The 17,235-nt window shown below is 37.2% G+C and overlaps 1 protein-coding gene across 11 annotated transcripts; it reads right to left on the bottom strand.

The window, feature by feature from the left end:
- Nucleotides 1-679: 679 nt before the first annotated feature.
- Nucleotides 680-17,070, bottom strand: sema4e (semaphorin 4e). 11 transcript variants are annotated; one of them, XM_077222307.1, is made up of 17 exons: nucleotides 15,460-15,650; nucleotides 15,313-15,373; nucleotides 14,931-15,176; nucleotides 9,862-10,156; nucleotides 7,645-7,790; nucleotides 7,454-7,516; nucleotides 6,707-6,805; nucleotides 6,510-6,609; nucleotides 6,230-6,340; nucleotides 4,000-4,151; nucleotides 3,710-3,882; nucleotides 3,432-3,588; nucleotides 3,118-3,340; nucleotides 2,714-2,829; nucleotides 1,718-1,881; nucleotides 1,508-1,560; nucleotides 680-1,429 (listed from the first exon to the last, which is right to left on the bottom strand). In XM_077222307.1, exons 4-17 carry the CDS (start codon nucleotides 9,974-9,976, stop codon nucleotides 810-812), a joined length of 2,292 nt encoding a protein of 763 aa, XP_077078422.1. In that variant the 5' UTR covers nucleotides 9,977-10,156; nucleotides 14,931-15,176; nucleotides 15,313-15,373; nucleotides 15,460-15,650; the 3' UTR covers nucleotides 680-809. The 11 variants fall into 11 exon arrangements, with proteins under 11 accessions (XP_077078422.1, XP_077078423.1, XP_077078431.1 ...); XM_077222308.1 differs by having other exon boundaries at nucleotides 14,931-15,179; nucleotides 15,460-15,549; XM_077222316.1 differs by having other exon boundaries at nucleotides 9,862-10,104; nucleotides 14,931-15,179; nucleotides 15,460-15,520.
- Nucleotides 17,071-17,235: the final 165 nt, after the last annotated feature.

Genomic DNA, 17,235 nt, shown 5'->3' with positions numbered 1-17,235 from the left:
GACAGTTACGATGGTAAATACACAATACTAACAAGAACTGTTAATGAAGATCCTGGTGAATAGAATGAAAATCATACCTGCGTGCAAATCCTTCTCAGCTAACACGTGGTTTGTTGGTATTTTACTTTTATTTCGTGACTTAGTAATTTACATTGTAACGACGTTGCATGCTCGTAGTTTCTTTTGCACTTTATACAGTGAAGCGATACACAGCGCGCGCCGCCGCATTTGCGCGTGCAATTGAAGAGTGCGCGCTACGAGCACAGTATAACGGCTAACAAGACAGTAAAGTCCGTTTTTCTGAGGTGAAAGACTTTTTATTTCAGCGTACACTTACGTCACTGCCTGGTATGTCATATTGTGCTGGGTTTTCTGAAGTAGCCGTGATTCGCCTCTCATAACATAATTATGCTCTAAACACACACACGTAGAGTGGATTTTCTTTTGTAATCGCGGTTTTGAACGATTACGTAATCTTGGCATCCGTAATCGTAATCGCGATTAGAAATTCGATTAATTGTGCAGCCCTACCACCAAGTGATGACTTTGGCAGTTCTTTGCCAGTATAAGCTGCAATGTGGACAGGCTTTATTCTAAAAAGTTTGGTTCAGTGTCTTTTTGTCCATTGGACATTTGGCATTTGGTGGATGAACTTAGAATGAAAGGCAAGGACACAAAGTGGGTCAAAACAGCAGTTTAGTCAAGAGTTAGCAGGTGCAAAAGAGGAACCAGCACCCATGGGCTTGATCTGCATTAATTGATGAACTATCTCATTAGCCGCATTAACAAGTCTGTGCATTAAAACGATCTCAGATCTCTGATTCATCATCTATATATCTCAATGAGATCTGACCTGAGGAACCAACCGTGGTTGAGAGTCTTTCTGTTTCTCTGGAACACCTCTGGATGTTTGCATAGTTGTTGTTGCTGTTCATGTTCACTATTGATGATGCTACTTTATGTTGTTGAGCCTGGTTTGCAGAGAACCTCTCGTCTCTGCACCTGTTCGGCGTGTCCTTTACCCTACTGTGGCAACATGGCAAAGGCAAATGCCCTTTGTACAGGTTCCAAATTACTAGCATAGCTAGAATTAACGACAATATCACCACCATTGCCACTAGGGTGTTCTCTTTTTCCTTAATGTCACGGAGGGATGCTGTAGTCCCAGGTCCTGACCACATTTTTAGATCATATACTACATGCTGGGCCTTGTGTTTCCCCTCGACAGAACTGCAGTTGTAGTGGCCGCTGGCTTCTGCGGAGGCGTTGAAGATCATCAGGCTGTCCGAGAGGATCTGGAAGGTGTTTGAAGGTCTGATCGGCTGTCCATTCAGCTGCCAGTGAACCTTTGCCAGGTTGGAATAAGGCTGGCACAACAGCTTCACGGTATTGCCATGGAAAAACGAGATGTTGACTGGCTTACTGCCACCTGCAATACAAGGTCTAGATGTAGATTATACTAAAACATACAGTATAAAGATTTTGGGATATTCTGTATTACAATTACCAGTTAGTGGACACTGACTGGCGTCACCGTCACTCAAACTCTGAATCACGGTGCTGTGGAAGAAAAAATATTACAGCAATCAGAAATATGCCAATATCAATATTTGTAATGGTGTGCGATAGTAGATTATGCATTCATTTTTCTGACAATTAAACATTTTCCTGTAAAACTTCCATCACCATAATGTATATATTATATTAGTCTTTTGACCTGGTTCTGGTTCTGTGTGTGCTGTCTATGGTAGAGCAGCGGTTGGTGTTGAGGTCCCAGCCACAGAACGGATCTCTGGCCAGAACGCAGTCCAGACACGTGTGGTACCGCCCACATTCACAAACGGACAACTGCACCACGCCCACCTCCGAACCCACGTACAGCTGTTGTTGGGATGACATCACACATAACTCAACATCTTTATAGACAATAATAGAGATTTCAATTATTTTGATTTGTCCCCGCTGAACATACATAGCCCAAAATAATCCTTTAGAACAACACATGTCCTACACAGCACCATTTAAAAGTTTAAGGTCAGTAATATATATTTTTAAAGAAATTAATTTTTATTAAACAAGGATGCAGTAAATTGATTTTGTTATTTTGTTTTATTTTTGTTAATTGTTATTTTGAATGTTCTGTCCATCAAATAATGTATCACAGTTTTCACAAAAATATGAAGCACCACTGTTTTCAACATTGATAATAATAATAAATGTTATTTGAGCAGCAAATCAGCATATTAGAATGATTTCTGAAGGATCATGTGACACTGAAGATTGAAGTAATGATGCTGAAAATTCTGCTTTGCATGACTGGTATAAATTACATTTTACAATATATTCAAATAGGAAACAGTTATTTTTGTTTGTAATAATATTTCATAATATTACTGTTATATAATATTATTATATTTAATAATTTTACTGTATTTCTACTAAAATAAATGCAGCCTTGGTGAGCATTAGTGACCTCTCTCAAAAAAATATTTTACAGACCTTTTGTACATTGGTGTACACAGAAAATAATTGTTAACTGCCATGTAAGATTTGAATGCCATTCAACCCATGGCTTTGGCATTGTTGCTTTACCAAATGAGTTAAAGGATTAAAATTAGCTTTGCTGACAGAAACAGGGAGTATAAAATTGCACGACAAACACAGCTCATGATGTTGCTAAGTGATAAATAAACACATTGATCAGCTTTTTTACCTTGGTGTTTGAAAGTCGCAGTATCTTGACGGGCTCTGAGGGCTCAAATACCTGAATCTCTTCCATAATAACCATCTCTCCCTCATAATTCACAGCTTTCAGCACTGAACCGCTCTCTGATACATAACAGAACCGAACACAACGTGGAAGACAAGACAACAATCTCATTTAAACGCACTTACACAACTGAAGATGCCATTAAATGGCTTGAATATATTAAATTATATCATATCATATTAATTATATTATCTGTATTAGTAATGGTGTAGATAGAAAAATGATTAATTAAGAATAATTTTGCATAAAGAATAAATTTTTCTGACAATTAAACACATTTTGTATTAAATTTCTTTTAAGGGTTTACTAATAAAAATAAACTATAGATTAACATTAGGCATCTTTACTTGTGCCAATGAGCATGACGTGATGGCTGCTCCCGTTCAAGGAAGTCGCTGTTGCCACCACAATTCTAGTGAAAGCAGTGCCTCTCTTCACCAGCAGGGCTCGATTTCCAATGGCCGAGACGGCCTGGTCCATCAGAGGCTTTTCTTTAACGAACTGCAACGTTTTGTCCGGCAGATCCAGGGTTTTGGTGAAGCCCTTTTCTCTGGCATGATTATCAATGCACTTTAGTGAGAAGCAAAGGGAAAGTTACTGAACTTTGGTATCCAGTATTATTGAACAAATGCCAAACAGAATTATTGAACAGAAGACTCACTGCTCCAGGTCGAGGGTCAGGTAGTTCGGCCGAGTACATTGCCCACTTCACAAACGACGTCTCGACGGTATAAGGAGCCTTAAACTTGCTCTTTGAGAACACCGTCTTGATGTCTTCAATTTTGTATGCACATACTGCAGAGCATTGAGAGGAGTCTCTGCCGATCAGACACGACACATCAGTTTCAATGGTTTGTAGCATCGAATCTTTGAAAGTTTCATTTGAGAGTGCAAGTAATTAAGATATGCTTTAAACAAAATCACAGAGCTCAAACTTACAATTGTAGAGTAAAAACACCATAAAAGACGCAGGCGGTCGAGTTATCTTGGCACAAGTGGAACATGTCCTGGACCAGAAGAGGCAGGTTAATGTTTGGAACGGGACAGTCAAGCCTCGCTTTTAGAAATGATGTCCACTTCTTTTGCAATGTCCTCTGCCCACCCAAGTCCCCCTGCGTGGAAAAAAATGATATCATTTTGCAAAGATGTTGTATGTGGTATAGATGGGAAATGCTGCAATGTTTCTTACCATGGGTTAATCATATCGAAATGACTCAAAGGAGGTTTACCTTGCAGACGCGAGCCACCCGAGAGACGTCCACCTTGGTGTACGAGTCATATTCCACTGCGGTCTCACTGAAGAACAGATAGATCTTGTCGTCGTCCCCCTCTGGGTTCGATTCTCCCTCCGGGATGTGGGCCATGTAGACAAAATTTGGTTCTTAAATGGCAGATAAATAACATATTTCAGTTACTATGACCTTCCTGTCAACTTCAATGATTTTTCACCCACAGAACTGTGTTTTCACACCATTTTCTTGAAATGACTGTGATCAGCAGACACTCAAACCACGTTGCCTGGCACCAACAATCACTCTATGGTAAAAGACACCTTAGTTTATGCTTATTTTTAAAGACAACTGAACCACTAACCATGTCTGCACACTTGTATACATTTGGTTGCTGTCACATGATTGGCTGGTTAGATTTTTGCATTAGCAATTGTTTTTTCTACGGTTAACCCCCGATAGTAGATAAGATAACACTATTACATAGGAAAAAGCATGTTTCTTTATTGCTTGCCATTGAAAAGTAGAAAGCAAAATCTTTTTTTTTATTTTGCAAGCAACGCATAATAAATTGCATAGTAATTCATAATTTTCATGTGATGTCACACCCTTACAGTAATGCACACCTGGCGGGCAAAACAGGCTTTCCTCTGATGACTGCCAGTAATTAAATTAGTACTAGTGTACTAAGACAATGATATTAAAAGATCAAATTCAGTATAAGGTTATTGATGATGCACACAATAAATAGGCAAGCAGGTGAGCCCAGAATATGAACGTAGTTTGCACATTAAGCGTTTTTCCATAGAAAACCATTATAAAGAAAATACTTAATGTGGCTTAATGCATTAAGAGCCTAACCCTTATTAATAAAACATACTATTCACAAGCAGCTGAACCCAGAATTTGAACGCAATGCATAAAGTTTCATGTTATGCATTTACACTGCACTCATTTATTGTTCTTGCTTGCTTTTATATAGTATGCATAATCAATAAGCTGTATAGTTAATTTGATTATTAATATCACAGTCTTACTACATTAGCCACTTTAAGGCCTGGTTTCACAGACAGGGTTTTATTTTAAGCTTGGTTTAGGCCTTAATTCAATTCGGACATTTAAGTAGCTTTTATAACCATGCCTTAGTGTTAAGTGTTTTTCACATGAAGGTTTTGCTGTTTATTCTGATTGAAATACTGCAACAGGTTCTGTAAATTGATTGCAAGTGCCCGAAACGTGCAGTTTGTTCACATATTCTTTGTTTTTCTTCTCTTAACAGGTGATCTAAATATTCATGGCTTGAAACAGATGGAAAAACTGACAGGCCTATTGGTGCGTTCAAGTCATCTCGTAAAGATCGTATTTACGAGTTGAGCGCACAGGAACGCCACCACAATGTCGTAAATACCAGTGGTAAGCTCTGGTTTTTTCTTTAAACCACGATCTTTACGAGTCGGGTGCGTGTCACTGAGAAACATGGTGGAATACCACAATACTTAAAGGTATTTAGCAGTGATATTGCTAGACTTTTCTATCTACAGTGAAGTAAGCTAATTGCCTGCACAGAATATGATGGCATTATAATATAACAATGTAATATGAAACGATAAAGTTTGCAGTGGCTTCATAAATAAAAACATAAAAAACCAAAGCGCACCTTATGCACATTTCTTTGTTCTTCATTTTCTAGAACTAGAGTTTAAGAAACTTGCTCTATTTTTGTGTAATTAATTAAGAGAAAGTACACCGCCATCTTTCCCCGACGAAAGTGACTTGAACGCACATGCCGTCATAAACATGACTTCCCACCTCGTAAGTACGAACTTCCCAGGAGGACTTGAACGCACCATATGCTGCAGTTCTATGGATGTTTTGCACTCCAGTTCTCCGTGATTGAAAACTAGGAATTGGCTTAAAAATATTTCAGGGAATGAATGCCCATGAAGCAAAGATTTCAGCATTCAGAATGTGTACTTTCTACAATTGAAATGAGTGGGCATACTAACAAATAACTATATCCAAGCTTATTAACACTCTTTGGCTAATAAAAATAGCCACAAATAAAAGGTATTATAGTCTTTTGGCTGAAAAAGATTGCTGTACAATTGTTGTACAATTGTTGTACAATTGCCAGATTGTTGTAAGGTATTGCAATGAGTTTCCTAATGTGTTGTAACTGTCTTTAGCACACTGCGGTTGAAGGTTTGTTTAGACATCCCCATTATCTCACCATTGAGCCAGGTGCTTGCAAACTCTGTCCGTATGATTTCATCTGTGCTGCGCATCATAACTGGCTCTGAGCCCCGGAAGTTCAATGAAGTGGCGGTGTATAACGCTCCATCTGCAAGAGACAAAAAACAAAAAAAGATGATGTGGAAACTATTGGCACTAAATTAACACTTGTTGATAGTTGCATATGAGTCCAAATGATTGTGTCAGTAGAACTGACACTTATTTGTGCTTAATCTGTTTTTAACTGACAAAATTATGAATAAACAGTCAGTACGTACCAACCATCTCAGACGCGTATCGTTGAAAAGGATCAAATGGACATTTTCCCTTCCCATCTTCTTGCTTGTTCTCTAAATTCAGCTGACCATTTGCATAGGACTAAGAATAACACGAAGGAAAAAAATGCTTAAAACACTGTATACTGCACATTCTATGTTTGCAGTCTCTAACACTGAATACAATAGATGAGACTCACCATATTGTCACAGGATGGGTTGAATGCTTTGGTTCCACAAACATACATACTGCCATCTTTATTTTTATGAAGAATTCGTATATAGTTTTTGCAGTCATTCTAAAGAAAAAACAAACAATATAGCCATGGGAAACAAATAATGATGTGATCTTTGTGTAAATATAGACCTACTCTCAATTCTGCCCACAATGTCTAACCAAGCAGAACCAAACGCTTCCCTTTCCTGTGTGTTCTTAGAATTTATACATTCACGTGGTTGTTTTTGGCTTTTACTTAGCACTTGATTTATATCGGTCGATATCTGCTGGAATTATCAATACGTGCAGGTTGTACTTTCTTGCATGTTGCTTAAAACATCCTTAAACATCTTTTTACCTTGATATTTGCATAACATTTAAATTCATGTAGCATCTATACAATGACACACATGTATTTATAAAAAAAATAAAGATCATTCCATAAATTAAATTTAGAAAATATAATTTAAGTACATTTTAAACATTTATCAGATGAATATCAGACAAAGAATGTCTTAAAACTTAAATACCGGTACTCTGCATTCACAATAAATAAATACACTTCAGGTGATCAAAGTGTACATATCTGCTAATATATAGCAAGACAAATAATAAGACACAATAAAAGCTGGTGCAAGGTATTATTTGTCCAAACATTTTACACGCACATATCAATATATGTGATCCCAAAATGCACCTGTTTTACTGAATTTCTAATGTGAAAACTCACCATAGCATCTTTTCCTTTATTGGAACAGTCTATTTGCTGCTGATTTGTGACTGTCCATTTCACCTGAGGAGAAACAACACAACTTATCATCATCCCTGTATACTAGGGGGGAAAAAAACCTGCAGAATGACTTGGTGAACAACTTTATCACAGCATAAGAAGCTTTTGTAACTATGCATTTAAGACCTCACCATGGCCTTCTTGAGTGAAATGTCATCTAGATCGAGGGCAAAAATGGCTTCCCTGGCACCCAGGATGAGCAGGTTGAGGTCTTCCCGCAGAAGCATTGTGGTGTAGTTCCAAAAACCCTCCTCGTGAAACAAACGTCCTCCATTACCTAGCAACAAATGAAGGCCATAGTCAAGGGTAGGAGTTGCAAACTTTTGGCAAAAATGGAAAAGTCACACACAGAACAACTAAATGTTGTTTGAAAACAAAGAAATGTAGTCCTATATCTCGTCTGTCACCTTTGGCTTGCTCGGTTGGGGTTTAAATATACAGAAATACGGTGCGTGCATAATTATTATGCAAGTCGATATTCTGATCATGGTTTTTGGATTCGGATCAAGCACATTTCCAAGCCACATCAATCTTAATAACTACTATAAAAATTGTATATAATATTTTATAGGTGATATATAATTGTTAATGAGGGCTGGAAGTGAACAACACCTTATATTCAGATGTGTATAATTATTAAGCAGGTTTTCTTTCACAGGTAGAATGGACCAAAAAAAGAAAGAAAGAGAGATTTAACTCAAACCGAAGAGAAATTGTTAAAAGCCAATGAGAAGGATGTTATACTATAGAAATGCAATATTAAGATGTGACCATTGGACATGAAACACTTCTTGGAACAGCAGGGTCACAAAAAACAGGTTGTGAAGAAAAGATATTAACTGCAAAAGACTAAGAATTAGGTGTGAATCAGAAACCCTTTAGTTTCCAGTCCCACCATTTTCTAGAACTGCACCCTACCTGGAGTCTCCAGAAGTACAAGGTATCAGGTTCTCAGAAACTTTGCTAAGGTAAAGAATCCTGGAACCAGATCCACACTTAATAAGAATCACTAGCTGAAGAGTTGTGAAATACATGAAGACTGAATGGCTTTAGAGACAGATAGGTTGAGAGTGACTGTTGATGGACCAGAACCACTTTCTCTTGCACCACTGTTTGAAGAATTTATCTTCCAGAATCTGGCAGTATGATTTGGGAGTTGATCTCCTACCCTAAAAGGTCTGTCTTGCTCATTGTTAGTAGCAGCTCACACCATGACTTCCTCGCCAGTGCCATTCTCTGACTTGAAATGGTGCTGGTACCTCATGAGTCAACCTATCTGTCCATAAAACTATTTCACAACACTTGTGATTTTTACTACGTGCGGGTCATGTTTCAGCAAAGTTATGAGAACCTGACACCTTGTACTTCTGGAGACTCCAGGTAGTTTGCATTTCTGAAAAATGGTGGCTCTGGAGACTGAGAAGAATAAGGAGACTAAGGTGAAGAATTAAGTGTGAAACCAATAGAAACTTGGCAGTTAACATGGGTCTTTTCTTCTAAAGACTGCTGCAAACCCTGCAGCAATGAGCAATGCTTGACTAAAGGTCACACCTCAATTTTACAGTTTCTATAGTATGTCATCCATCTCATTGGATGATTATAGATTATATACAAAATGATTAGTAATTATTAAGATTGATGTGGTTTAAAAATGTGCTTGGGCAAAAAAATATGATCAGAACATTGACTGTATTATTGTAACTAGCTACATTTTGCTGCACTTATCCAATGAGAACAAAATTTTAACGGAATTAAGCTGGATAATGCCACTAACAATTGAATTGATTTGAGCTGAATAATTACGTTATTATCTTCTGTAGAGCTTCTTTACAGCAGCAATTTAATTAATTTCATAATAGATTAATTTTTTACAACATTAACACTATTTTTTTGTTTATTAATGTAAAGCGGCTTTGAAAAGTATGTTTTGTATAAAGCACTATATAAATAAATGTGACGACTAATAATTACAAAAGTTTTTATAAAATACATAAATCAAAAGAATGTTTAGAGAAACGCTAACTTTCAATTTATATACCCCATGTATTACTATGGGTTTTACCATGAAATTATATATTGGGAAAAAATGTGGGTGCTAATATGGTGATAATAGCATTATATTATTTAAAGCTCCCTAACTTATGAATATGGACATCAAGTACCATGCCATACAATGGCTTTAACATAATTTGCTTGCAGATGGTACCTTTTAATTTGATATTTTGTATCTAATGCACATATTTCAAACATTTTAGATGCACAAATATTTTCTGAGACTACCTTACATCAAAGTAACAAAGTACATGGTATTTTGATGTCCAAACATAACTGTCATAAATTACACTTACGATTAATTGGCACTGTTTTCCGAGGTATGTTATTCGATGTCGGCCCCTGCCCACCGATCAGCCTTGCTGGACTCCAGACGTACAACACGCACAGAACAGCCAGCAGAAACATCATTCAGTGTTCCAGTAAAAATTAAAAAAAGTGATTTTGACTCTGTCGAAACTGTCTGTCAGAGTTTTCTCATCCTTGCTTCTCGCCTGCTTCAGTCCGGAGCTATTCCATACTGAGATATATGACTTTAGCTGCAAAGAAGGATGATCTTTAGAGAAGCAGCGAAGAACGCTGTGAGGCCATCTGAGAGCGAGAGAGAGAGAGTGTGTGAACAGGCAGGGGTGCTGGCAGCAGTATTTCTGTCACTGCTATAGTGATGCTAATGAGGACGATGAAAGCTTTTGCTTTAAGACCATGACAGAGACACACGGTTCTGCTTTCCGTGCAACAGAACGACACAAAGCCACAACAGCTTACCAAAAGACAGTCTTAGAAACCCCAAGCAACCCCCAATATCTAGCTTCATAAGTGGCACGCTCACCAATGCACGATCTGAAAAGTTAAAAAGTCTTGTTCAAGACATTACACTAATAAAAAAAATGAAGAAACAGGAAGAATCAACATACCAGAAACCATTTTGTAACCTGTGGTTTCTAGATAGTTGCTTAATAGCCACTGAATACACTGACATTTTTCCCCCCGAAGATTATTGGGGTACGTTTTTACCCCCCAAAAAATAGTACTTCAAACTGGGTCATTCTACTTCAAAATTTCACATTTCAAATCGCGTGTTACTTGACGTTTCTTTATAAATATTTGTAAAATTAACTAGAAATCTCTGAATAAAACTTTTTTGAAGTAAATCCTACACCACTTTTTTTCAGCATACATGTGACTTGTAAATATATGGGTTTTTTATTCCATTTTATTGCCCTCTAGGTGCAGGGCGAGTTATGTGCTAGAGAAAATGTAAATGCGTGACAAGTTTTGGGTTTCATTCAGCTCTGTCAGGAAAACCATATCCTGCCCTAATGAAACCAAAACCACAAAGGCCTGGTTTCACAGACAGGACAGGATTAGTCCTTAGTTCAATTAGGGCATTTAAAGGTGCTCTAAGCCATGTCACACGTTTTTTTTAGGCCAAAACATTTTTTGTCACATACAGCAAACATCTCCTCACTATCCGCTAGCTGCCTGTCCCCTGAACACACTGTAAAAAAACGTGGTCTCTGCAGACACCCCAGGCTCCACAAACAGCAATAAAAACAAACTGGGCTAACCCGCACCATGAAACATAACAAACTGTTCCAGCCAATAACTGTCAAGAGGATTGGGGGGGTTAGTGCGCGGATGAGGAGGAGGGAGGGTCTAGCTAGCCTCCGTTTTGTTTGACAATACTTTAAACGTCAACAAGAAGTGACGTCACCCGACATCGCTTAGAGCACCTTTAAGTAGCTTTTATAAACGTGCCTTTGAAAAAAAAAAAAGACAAAAAGATTACATCTAGAGACAAAACAATGGCAACGATATATTTTAAGATATCTCAGTGCAGGTTGCTTTCAGTTAAGACAGCTCAAACATGCATTTAAGCCTTGTTTGTGAAAACATGGGGAATGTATGAATGCACCCTCAAAACAGCCTTTGGACGCCTCCAACAACTGGAAACACAAGTGCTCATTGGTGCATTTTTCTATCTGGGTACAACAGCATGTTTACTACATCGCTGACTGCCAGCATGATTATGGCATTTCATAAGTGATGAGCTGTAGCATGTGCTATCTGATGCAGTTCACATCAGATAGCACTCATATTTCACCACGACATGTACATATAAACACATGCTTTATACTTCTAAATCATTGTGGGGACTTCCTACCCTACTAGATTCTAAAATAGGCCACATAGTTACCACCGCCTAACAGACTACAAGCCCGAAATGACACCTTTTGGGGAATTTCAGATGAAGTCAAACATTATTTAATTTCTTAAATGAATCAATTGTTTTTTGTCTAAGAACACCTACATAAGGAAGTGCTACTAAACATTTTCAGAAAGTGAGCTGGTTAGCTCAACCTGACCTCAAACAGGCTTCAGTGTCGCTTCTTACATAAAACATCATGAAGAGGAACAGAGAAGCATTATGGGTATGTATAGTTTTTTTTTTTGTAAAGAAACAACTTTTATTCATCGAGGATGCATTAAATTGATCAGCACAACTGTTTAAAACATTGGTAATAATAAATGTTTCTTGAGAAGCAAATCAGTCTGAACCAAAATTGACTTCAGGACATAAAAGTCTAAATTGGACTGGAGAGGTTGTTGGTGACATTGGAGGGATAGTTCACCCAAAAATGAAAATTCTGTTATTAATTATTCACCCTCATTCCAAACCCTTAAGATTTTCGGGTACCACTTTACAATAAGGTTCATCAGTTAGGCTAACATTAGTTAGCTAACTTAGTTACCACAAACTAAAAATGAACAGCTGTATTTTTATTAACTAACATTAACAAACATTAATAAATACTTTAACAAATGGATTGCTCCTGTTAGTTCATGATACATTAACTAAGTAAGGGATAATGTAGAGCGAGGCGGTTGTAATAGCGAATACAACCCCGACAGTCTTAAATCAGCCTGAAGGGGTTGTCTTCGCTATAACAACCGCCTCGCTCTACATTATCCCGCTTATTACATGGCTACCTACCAAATAAATCAATAATTTGACACAAAATATTGATTTAAAAAGGAGTTTATTGATTTAAAAACCATTGTATTGCTTCCGCTAAAGAAAAATAGTCTGTTCCGTCTCTACAGTTAGAATCCATGGCAACGCTCTGTTTTGAATGGCAACGGTGTGTTATACTTACCAGCGGTCTGTTATCAAGAAATAACAGACCGGATTCTACATTAGAATTCAACCAAGCCATGTAATAATGTTAAATTATAAACCTTATAGTAAAGTGTTACCGATTTTAGTTCATCTTCAGAACACAAATGAAGATCTTTTTAATGAAATTCTAGGTCTTTCTGTTCCTCCATTGACAGCTACGCAACTACCACTTCGATGCTTCAAAAAAAGATTGTAAAACTAACTCACAATTACAGCACTTTCAGAACCTCTTATTGTGTCGCAGTTCATGTAGTTTCCACTGGACATTCCCACCTTGCAGGCTCAAAAAAATGCATTTGTGAATATAGCAGGCTTTCGCACAAGCAGGGGGAATGAACCGTAAATTAGTTATTATTAACCGCTATAAGCTCCCACTTCTGCTTCTGGGCTGTGACAGCCGGCCTGAATTTCCTTTAAGGATGGCCTTGTGTTCATCCACAAACTGGACTCACAGTAAACACTGTTCCTCTGTCCAGTTGAGCTTTCTTGTCCTTCTTGTTTTTTATTCCATGTTTGTTGGAACAATTTTTATCATTCTAATCCAATCAAATACCTTATAGGAAATTAACAGTATGGCAAATAAAAAAAAGGATTTATATACACAAATATAATGTGAGTGTGTGTGTGTATGAGAATGGTAAAATAGGAAAAATTACGCATGTAATTTCAAAGTGAAGGCTTAGAATAGACCCTATACTTAAAATCACTCTTTTTTCCCTTCTTGGACAACCAACCAATCACAGTCTTCAAAAGATTGTGTCATACATCGCAACGGGGTCAGCCCCGCCTCCTCACTAAGATAAAAGTTTTTGTCTTTTCCTTACTCAGAGTTTCTCTCAGATCGGTCCCGAATCACTCTTAAGCTAAGACTCCTACGTAAAAGATTTTAAGCTAAATTAAGAGTTTTCTGAGAGGATTCTTATAATCTTTATGAATACGGGCCTAGATTTAATTTAGACTTTTATTCACATTTAAACATTGATCAGTAAACATAAACAGAAGCTCAACCGAACCTGCTTGATGTGCAAACCTCATTGGTTCTTGCTGAAGCTCAAACGTTCTGCATAACACGAGAATAAACCTCATTGGTTCCTGCAGAAGTTCAAACGTGCTGCGTTCTCGCACATCAAGCGAACATGCTTGAGCTTCCGTTTACCATAACTGATGTGTGTGTTGATGAATGTTTATATGTGAATAAAAGCCTAAATTCATATAAAGCGATTGTCCCTTGAGAAAATTTGTACAAAACCGCTCAATTCATAAGGATTAGTTTTACGATCTCTTTATGAACTTTTTGAAGCATCAAACTGATAGTTGCGTGGCTGTATATGGAGGGATAGAAAGCTCTCGGATTTCATCAAAAAGATTTTCATTCTGTTCCAAATATGAACGAAAGTCTTATGAGTTTGTAACGACACGAGGGCGAGTAATTAACGTGTTTATAATTATGCTCTTGCAAATTATTTAACTCAAACTTTCCAACTTCTATATTTTAGTGTAATAAATTAAGTTTAAATAATCCAAAAGCCAATGGAAAAATCCTATAAGCTTGATGTCGAATGTCACATGAACAAACAGAGAAAAAGGCCTCATCGTATCCGCTAGTGTTAACAACATGACGGCGATATCTATGGACTTTTAACCCTAACCTGTTTCAGGTTTCCCCAAGTATTTCCCCGTCTCTGCCATTGTTCGAACAAACAAAGGTCGCCTCGCCCCAAAACTAACACCGGTTGAGACAATGCTGCAGTGCTTTGATTGCATGACAGACCCACAGTTTTTACATGTTTTGGGAATTGGCCTATAAATGCAATTGATTTGAATCTGCATATTAAATTGAAATATTATAAAATGTGTGTACTTTACAATCATATAAAGCTTCTTCATGAACAGAATGTAGACAAACCTGGCAAATTGCATCATAGTATTTCCATTCAAATACCATTTTTGGACAATACCATGGTATTCTTTTAAGTACTGTACAGAGCTATTCACATTATTGTTGTTAACTAGAACTAAAACGGATGCCATATGTCTTTTGTTAATTTAAATAAAGCTATAGCCTATATAGTTCCCTCTTACACAAATCAGCAGTTTCCCTTACTTAACACATTTTTGGTCCCAGTTCCTCTGAAAATAAGTTGTGTGGAAATTGCTGAGAAATGAGTGAGAGGATCAACTCACCATGCAACCAAATTCTGTTAGTCTCTCAGTTCTCCTGTGCTCGCCTGAGTGGCTCCTCTTCACACACACAAACACTGCTCCAGTCCTACCATAGAAAACAAATCAATGTGGTCTAAGTGTCAGAGACAGCAGAAAGTGTGTTGCGAGTCGTGGCTCTGCAGTGAATGGAGCTCATGGTGTCTGCTGTTCTGTGTGAAGGAGCATTAAACTGCTCAGATCCTGCAGTGTGGAGTCAAAGACATTCTTCTGCTGGAGAGAAAAGAGAGAAAAACATGCTTTAGAAGCTCTTCAATCTCAACAAGTCACTACAAGTGTCAGTATGAGTGTGTGTGTGTGTGTGTGAGAGAGAGTGTGTTAAAAAAAGAAAGAATTGTAGGAGAACCTGTATTGTGCTTTTAAATATTGTGCTTTAGATATGCTTTTCAAGAAAACCAAGTTTGCTGCTGTAAACAAAAGAGAAACCATTATTTTGATTTTCTTAACACATTTTTCATTCATACTGAACAAAAAACAAGACGTATGGTCTCACCTCACTATCTTTGTAAGAGTCATCGGAACTTGTGCTTTAATCCAAACTGTTTTTAATGTTCAATGACAAATTGTTCCAATTTGAATGTTCACAATAACTTGACAATCCGGATGAACTTGTTCTGTTGGCACTGTTCGATCAGGGTTTTTTTTAAGCTTGCATTCAGTATCTCACTATAACATCTCACAGACAAAATTATTTTAATATGGTGGTCATTATACCTGCAAAACCATACTGCAACCTGGTGATGTCAGTTTTAGGGGTGGTATAAAAACGTGATTTGATTTATCTTATTAAGCATTTCAAACAAGGACCACTTTGGATGTTTTACTGTATTTGAGGACATTTTAAAATCTGGACCTCACAAGTAAAACGTCACACAAATAGGGCTAGTTACACGATTATCCAGCAGTCATTTCAACGTTTAACATTATTCACGGGTGAATCTGAATAAACATCAAAGCTGAATAGTTGAATTTTGTGTCCATTTGGCAAATCGAATCAACGCTGACATTGCAATGTCGTTTCAACGTCTTTTCAACATGACTGAATTAAATTTAAAAACTGATTTAGAAGTGTTTTGATAACCTTTTAACAACTGACATTATTTAAATCCCCATTTGAACATTGAAGCGCCGGCGGTGCATCGGCATGTTCAGTGTTAAATTTAGACTTTATTTTGCATCCAACTACGTTACAACTAACAGTTGAATCAATGCAATAACATTTGTGTGTTATAAACTTTGAAGCGAATGATGAGGTAAAAGCAAACGGGTAAAAGTTATAATGACGCCTCCTGGTGGTCAGTCATAAACCCCAACTGGGCGATCAGGTTTCGTAAATAAAATATGTCTTAAATAAATAAATAAATAAATACATACATACATGGACATGAGATATTAATCTGAGTTTAAGGAGTTTTATCATTTACTTGTATGTAACGTTGTAGTAACGTTAGCTGTCCTCTAAAAGTAGTCCATTAAAAACATTCATCCCAGAAACACTTTCTTTTGCAAATGTTTGTACTCGTGCTTAAGTTAACTAGACGCTCTTGAAATTCTAGTAATGCATCGAAATGTTTATCCTCACCATTGAACGCTGAAGTCCTGCTTTTTGTTAAAACTGTTAGTACCGTTTTCAGTGGCAAGATGGCGGCAATGAGCTGTTCTTCTAACCGGCGTTACCATTAAAATAATGCCGCGGAGAAAGGGCACACGAAGTCCATCAGTGATCAGTCGAATGTGAAACTAAACTATAACAGTGGATGAATTCTATAAAACCTTCCCTTTAATTCCCATAAATACCACAGTTATAAATAACAAAAATGATTTTAACATCACATGAAAACATATACAAAGTCACAGTAGCACCATGCATGTTCATTAAAATAAACCGTTAATCAGGAATACAAATGCAACCATTTCACAAACTATCCCTAAACGGTTAACGTTACAAACCATATAGGCCTACTCGCTGCTAGAAAGCTAAATTGTCCTTTATATTCAAATAACGTTACCATTTTTGAGTAAAAATCTGCATCATACGAGGTGTTTCTCCTGCAAATGTGTCCAAAAAAAAGCGTCATTCAAATTTCAAAATATGACACTCTACACAGAGACACTGGGAAACAGGGTCAAAAAATAACTTTTGCCACTCCTCTCAAAATCTAAGGCCATATCTAACTGGCCAGGAAACTACATTATATCCTGACAAAGGACTCACAATTATATATAATATGATCATATTTCTGTTTTTATTTCCATTACTGAAGCTCAA

This window comes from Siphateles boraxobius, unplaced genomic scaffold (genome assembly GCF_051911475.1).
Source record: "Siphateles boraxobius isolate OS27281-9 unplaced genomic scaffold, OSU_SipBor_1 86, whole genome shotgun sequence".
Taxonomy (NCBI): domain Eukaryota; kingdom Metazoa; phylum Chordata; class Actinopteri; order Cypriniformes; family Leuciscidae; genus Siphateles; species Siphateles boraxobius.
Note: the sequence above shows the minus strand (reverse complement) of the source record. Positions and strands in the feature narration are given on the sequence as shown.